At 47.5% G+C, this 6897-nt stretch overlaps 1 protein-coding gene across 1 annotated transcript; it reads left to right on the top strand.

Annotated features, from left to right (window-relative positions):
• The first annotated feature begins 535 nt into the window (after nucleotides 1–535).
• Nucleotides 536–6178, top strand: LOC121838510. The gene is made up of 4 exons (XM_042294798.1): nucleotides 536–702; nucleotides 2791–2964; nucleotides 5861–6003; nucleotides 6057–6178. Exons 1-4 carry the CDS (start codon nucleotides 536–538, stop codon nucleotides 6176–6178), a joined length of 606 nt encoding a protein of 201 aa, XP_042150732.1.
• Nucleotides 6179–6897: the final 719 nt, after the last annotated feature.

Genomic DNA, 6897 nt, shown 5'->3' with positions numbered 1-6897 from the left:
CTGCGTGATGTCACGAGGCGACGTGGTGACCTCACACCACGCTACAGTGTCATATGACGCTACTGCGTCACATGATAGCATGACGCTACGTGACGTCAGGTGCTTTTAAAAATGTGCCCCCCTCAGTCTAGTGGGGCACATATGTGTCGATACACCTACTGACACGTGTGTCGATACACCTACGGACAGGACATAAAACTAATGTATTACGCTTTGTGCTAATATTTACTGAAATACCGTCGTAAGAGGAGTGGCTGTTTGGTTTGGGCACACACAAGTTTTGTGAAACTACCATTTTAAGGTCTAGCCAGAGACAACGTATGAAGAAAATAAAAGAGCACGATTTATGAAAAACAAAAGTTATAAAATAATAAATTTTTATAAAAGAAAAAAAAAAGTCCGTCTCGCTGTGGCAGAAGAGGAAGTAGAGGAAGAAGACTGTCGGCTTCACCGCAGGCCCGGCCTCATTGGGCTCGGCAGTGCTGTGTCCATGACGCTCATGGACCGGCCCGGTCCATGAGGCCACAAGGGGTCAATGGACCTGATGCTTAGCCTGATGGACGAGGGCTTCCATCTGGGATGTGCCGTGGGCGCCCTCATGGTCATCACGCAATCGGTCTACATGGGCCTAACCTCGGTGGATCAGGTGACCAGCGTCATCCAGAAGTGCCTGCTGCTACACTTCCACATGGTGCGCCTGCGGTGAGTGCACGGGTCCGAGTGTGTCGTGGCAAGACAAGGTGGCAAGGACAGGTCGATTACTTATGGCATGCAGATAACGAAAAAACTACAATGCGTCGGTCGGAATTTCTAAAATATTTCAGTACAGCCTTTCCCCACACAACGCGAAACGCTTGCAAATCCAGTCGGCACTAATCACCATTACACTAAAGAGGGGCATTGTGAAAACACAAAAACCATACGCTCGGTACGCTGGAGTAAACAGGGGGGCTATGTTGCGCTTTTTGCACTCCCAGGAGACTAGGGAGAGGGAAGTGACGTCAACGACACAGCAAACGCAGATTGGATGTTGACAGAAGAAAACAAAATCAACATCCAATCTACGTTTGCTGTGTCGTTGACGTCACTTCCCTCTCCCTAGTCTCCTGGGAGTGCAAAAAGCGCAACATAGCTCCCCAGCCACAACTAGTGACTTTCTTTTTCTCGGTTAGTCCAACAGTCGCTCTGCCAGCGAGCGAAGAGAAACCTGATGAAATGAGTAGACGAGAAGAAATACTTCTAGTAGATTCTTGCGAATGATGTTACTGGTGAATGCCGTCCTGCAGTGATCAACGAACTGTTCCACACACAAGCGCTTCGTACAGAGGCATTGCCTTACCACGCACGAAGTGATAAAAAAGACGCACACAGCCGATTATTCCCGCAGACAAAATCCAACCAAACAGCGGTAAACCAAATGGCACTGCAGTGCATATTAAAGCACAGTGCTAGGGAAGAAACGAGCTCTTTTGCGCGCTTCAGAGCAAAGATGAAAAAGAAGCTTCTCGATGCTAACTGATCTGATGTCACCTTCCTAAGACAAACCTCTAGGTATTAAGGCGCCGTATACTCTGTTTGTACAGCTCGACGTGTTTAGAACGACAAAATATAGTTAGTGTCGGTTGAGTGAGGGAGTGAGAGAGTGATCAAAGCTCACTCTTTCTCCACCCGGTTCTTGAGATTTCGTTGCATAGGGTATTCTTACACCCTTTGTCCCATATAATACACCCCCAAACTTCATTCGACATACAGCGCCCTACAGTCGAACAGACGGCCCGAAATTTTACGAAGGACTTGGTAGCCGTGTGGTACAACTTATTAAAATAGCTAATGTACGTTTTACTGAACACGAAAGAAATAATACGGGTTTTCTTGGTCCTACTGTAAAAACTCGCTGTTTTCTTTCTGTGGTCTTTGATGCGTACTTTAGCTATTTAAAATGTTGTACCACACCGCTATCAAGCCCCTCGTAAAGTTTTGGGCCCTCTGTTCGACTGTAGGGCACTGTACGTCGAATTGAAATTCTGGGGTGTATTATATGGGACAAAGGGTGTAAGAATACACCTTTTGACACCCTTTTTTCTTGAGAGTGCAGGAAGAATTGATGCCTTCCGAGAGAAAGGTCAGACTTTCACCGAATGTGCACTGAGCAGATCAGTTTAGATCAGTTTCACAGCGTGAAATTTCGAGGCGCAGTTATCTACCCGTATAAAAAAAAAAAAAGAAAAAAAAGGGCAGCAATAAACTTGCCAATGTCAACGCTGGGCACGTTCGCAGATAACCGAGCTAGCGACGCTATCTACATGTGGCGCCATCTGCCGAGAGGCACAGTGAACACTGCGTACACATTTTAAGCTTGTGCGATGCATGCTTGCTTCACGCTTATATACGCTCCGAACACGTAGGCAGACAGTTTGTTTAAGATAAATACTGCAGTACCGTCGTAGAATTAACAAACACGCCACAGACAGTGACTCGAGACTGTCTTCAGTGTGATGTACAATGCCGCGGCCTCACTGATAACACGTCATACAAAAGACACACTGCTGACATGGTCTGAGGCGCGCTTCTTTCTTGTACTACGATGTACAGACCGTAGTTGGTCTATAAATTTGTATAGACCAAAGATATTTTGAATATGTTCAAGCCGTGTTTACAGACCACTCTGTCGTCTTGTCTGCATGATGTGTACGAGCAGTGCGACAGCGGCTTTAACATTTCCACGCATAGACCCTCGGCGTTCCGAGAGCCCGGTGACCGGATGCCATTTTGTTGCACAATCAATCGCAGGCCCGGGTCCGGTGTCCTGCTGGAGATCGCGGTGTGGGTGCTGGACATGGCCTTCCACATGTGGTTCCTGCTGGTCGACTGCACCCGGGTGCTGTCCAGCCTCTACTTCAGCAACAAGCCTATGCAGATCCTCCACTGTGTCCTTCTCTTCATTTTCCATCTACAGATTCTGAGGTTTGAAGCATTTTTGGACCTAGGATAGGCCTTGACACGCTTCGCGTAATTTGACTCATTTCGATGGTCACAATGAATCTTGGCTTCTCTGATGCTTCAGTCGAAGGTTGTTGAAAGGGGCCTTCAAATGAGGAAGACGCGTCGATTCGTACAATGTGATATTCTGTGTCCTACCGAGTCCAAGTTATAGGTGGTATTCACTGGGCGCCATACTTGAGCGCAGCGTTAACAGCGCATGCTGGAAGCGATACCCCACTAATCATCAAAGTACCTTCAAAGGGACTTACAATCTAGGTGGTGTGAGCTGCACGTCACGCAAGCATTGTAGAATCTCATCGTGAGCTCGCGCTCTGTGACAGCGGGCTCAACTATGGCAGCGAGTGAATAACACCATCGCCTCCTCTATACTCGTAGAGCGGTAGAGCGGCAGACAAGAGTCATGTAACGGGCGCCCCGATGCGACGAGACACCGAAACACACTTGTCCCGAGCGATGGAATGTCCGCTCGTGCTTCTCGCCTTCCTCGGGCAACTGCTTCTTTTCTTGTCGGGTTTGAAAACCATGTTTCGGGTCCTCTCCGCTGCATAAGCTGTGCGCTGAATGCCAGACTGCCCAAGAAAGGATCTGTGCTACCAGATCCTCGCGTTCCAAATCTGCGACTGTGCGCTCTATGGCTCCGTCGTCGAACTGCCCGGCTTTGTGAGTATACAGGAGGCTATGCATGATACCACCTATAAACGCTTTGCAGCAGCTGTGCATGGGCGCCGCCATAACTGACCTTCAGTTTTTGTTCCCTCTTATTCCGTTCGCTTCACTTCATCATTACCACAGCAGGACAGGTTATTGCCATTTTAGATGCTACTGTGTTCTTGTGCCCAGCATAGGCCCTTGTGAAGACCCGTCAACGCCCGCTTTAGTAGCTCGGCATCTCGGTAAGACAAGAGAAGGGCGGCTATGGCGGCTCAATCTGGCGCGTGTGTAAAGCGTCTATAGGAAGTATTCACTAGACGCCATATTTGTGGGTGCTGTTTAGAGCGCATGCTCAGAACGAGCTCCCACTAATAGGTTGCAAAGACCGGCACTCTTGATGGTGCGGAATGCACGCTGCAAAAGAACTGTGGAAGCTCGCCATCAGCACGCGCTCAGCATTCGCGCACACAGCTATGGCCGCCAGCGAATACTCCCTATACTTCGTTCATATTGAAGCGGAGACTACAGCCCATGCTACAAGCACGAGAGCACGAGGTCGTGATTTTGAAACGTTATTCCGCAGAACGAGCGCTCGCGCCAGAAAAGCAAGTCTCAACGCCAGGGGTCCGTTCGAAGGCACGCTTGTTGCACTAGCTGACTTATGGCTTTTGCTCACGCTCAAATACAATGACATTGTTTTCCGCGTGGAGCTGTGACAGTATAACCTGAACCGCCCCGAACAACTGTTACGGCCACCGGGTTAAAACTGTTTGCCAATGTACTCTTATGAAATAAGTGTAGTGCAACGATAAATGAACGCATGTTTATGGAAAATACATTTTTGAGAAGACGAGGAGGAGAAAAATAAGTGCGTTTATTTCCTCAAACCCGGCCTTGGTTATATATATCGGGGATAGTCGATTCTTGAAACATATGTATTTGAAATATGTTCTTAAGGTACAACACACTTTTATATTTTCAGAATATCAGATGCACTTAATTGTGTCTTGTATTTAGATACTGAAAATTGCGCATTTCAGATCGAAGTACAATTAGCTATAGTTCTTGGTTCTCGTTTTTTCCATGTCATTTCTATCTCAATATTAGTAGTCTTGCCATGGTTTGGGCACAGGAAACATAAAATAAGAAATAAGCAGTGGATAATGAGGGCGTAGGAGACTGCAATTTCCTTATTCTTCAGGGTTGTTTCTAATTTTGGATAATAAAGTGGCCTGTCGCTTGGTCGGGGTTAGTAGAAGGGTTATAAATCTTTGCCCATAAGCCTACACTGCGTCTATGCACCGGAAATAAACTGTGTCATAATTTTCTACTTCTTGTGTCTCCTATGCGCTGTATGCGCTTTATGTGTAAAGTTGCTATTTTCTGCAGCTGATCGTTGTAGCAGAGAAGCTGCACCCCTTACTTAAGCGCGGGCTTCTCTTTTTTTTTCATTAGGAATTAAATTTCAGTCGTCGATGTAAAAGTATAAAAAAAAATTTATTTAAGAAGTATGGCATGGTTATCAAATACCTTTTGTTCTATTTATATTTAGCACTTAAATATTCTTTGAAACGTTTATCAAATTTGTTAGTAAAAAGCCTTCTGTAGAAACATTTTGTAGTTCAATACACGTTGACAAATAGTTTCTCCATCCCGGTTCTATGCAATGCTAATTATGATAATTTCTGCCACGCTCGCGGCGTCTTTCACTAAACTCGGAATCGTGGTCGCACACGAGGCACTTCACAAAACTAAACGTTTTTGTCCTATTGTTTAACTATCCAATAATGTTAAAATGTTACCAGTTACAGTGTTTCTCAGGCTTTAAGCATCAGACATCGCACGTCGTTCAGTTTTAAAATGGGATTATGTCCATCGTTTTTCCCGGGCCGGCGGGAAAAGTTCTCTTGAGGGACCCGAAAATGTGTGCGTAAAATCGTAATAATTGGGCCTTCGCTTCTGCAGCTCCTTTAAAATATCAAGTTCTTACTAAAGCCGTATATAATCTCCCTGCCTTAGGCAAAAATATCGATAGCAAACCAGTCTTAATGCATAATCGTGAAGAACGGTAGGAAGATCACTAAGCAGTCATGGGAGTGGAAATGCGGTATTTCATTTGGTTACTCGATTTTCTCGCGGGCCCACTGGGGATGCCGTATTATAAATAGTATTGTGTCTGGCCATTCTCTGCGGCATTTTATTGCAGAAGGTACTGCATGGGCATCCACGTGACCGTCGAGAACGTAGTCAACCCGGCCGAGGACGCCATCGACGAAGTCGCTGTAGCTGAACCCGCTCCAGTGGCGCCCCCTGTCCTGGTAGCTGGACATGGTGGAAGCGGGGTTGGAGGTGGGGGCCACGAGTACGAAGACTCTTCTATCCAGGGCTCCCTGACGTTGCAGGACACTTCAACATCCACGTCCAAGTTGACATCGACCGCCAACGAGTCGTTTCTCACGATACCGAAACCCGCCCCAGCAGGAGCGTGGGAGAGCTGCTCCTGTCAGCGGAGTGCAAGCCGTGATGAGCTGTCCTCAGGACTCGGCAGACCCGTCGACGACTCTGACGGATCCGTTCCAGCCTGCCGCTGCTACGGACCACGTGGCGAGAGGCCATCTGATGGTGTTTCAAAGCTACCTTCGAAGACGAACGTCAGCCTTCCTGGCCTCGGTACCGAGATAGGCGTCTCGGACCAGGCTACTTTAAAATCTGGTGGAAAAAGCAAAGGAGCTGACGAATGTGCTTTAAAGTCGACGTGTTCGGATATAAACGCTAAGCAAAGCGATGACAGTAAAGAATTGAGCTTTCTTTCTCGAAGCGTGGTCTTGGCCTGCACTGACGAGGGGTCTGGTGGCTTGCGTCTGATTCCTTCGGAGGGCGACTTTTGTGGCGCCGACAAGGCGCTTCCGTTGCTTTGCGAAGTCAATGAAGGAGCGTTGAAAGGCAGCCTGGTCGATCATAGCCTTTCTTGTACGGAGTCATCAAAACCGATCCTCGATAACTCAGAAGGGGGCGAGCTTTTCTTGAGCCAAGAGCATCCTGTGCCCATAATGAGTGTCATGGAAAAGGCTTCGAACCGACAAGGCATCCGTCCGCCATCTCCAGAGAACATTATTACGTCTGCAGAAGGCGGTGCACTTTCCCTGTCTTTGGTGCCTTCAGATAGCTGGAGTATTTTGGAGAACGCAGTCGAGCGGCAGCCATCGCAGCTTGCAGCACCATTGCTAGTTGAGGCAAAGGTCG

The sequence above is a fragment of the Ixodes scapularis genome, unplaced genomic scaffold, assembly GCF_016920785.2.
Source record: "Ixodes scapularis isolate PalLabHiFi unplaced genomic scaffold, ASM1692078v2 PGA_scaffold6__148_contigs__length_123643588, whole genome shotgun sequence".
NCBI classification, from domain to species: Eukaryota; Metazoa; Arthropoda; class Arachnida; order Ixodida; family Ixodidae; genus Ixodes; species Ixodes scapularis.
Note: the sequence above shows the minus strand (reverse complement) of the source record. Positions and strands in the feature narration are given on the sequence as shown.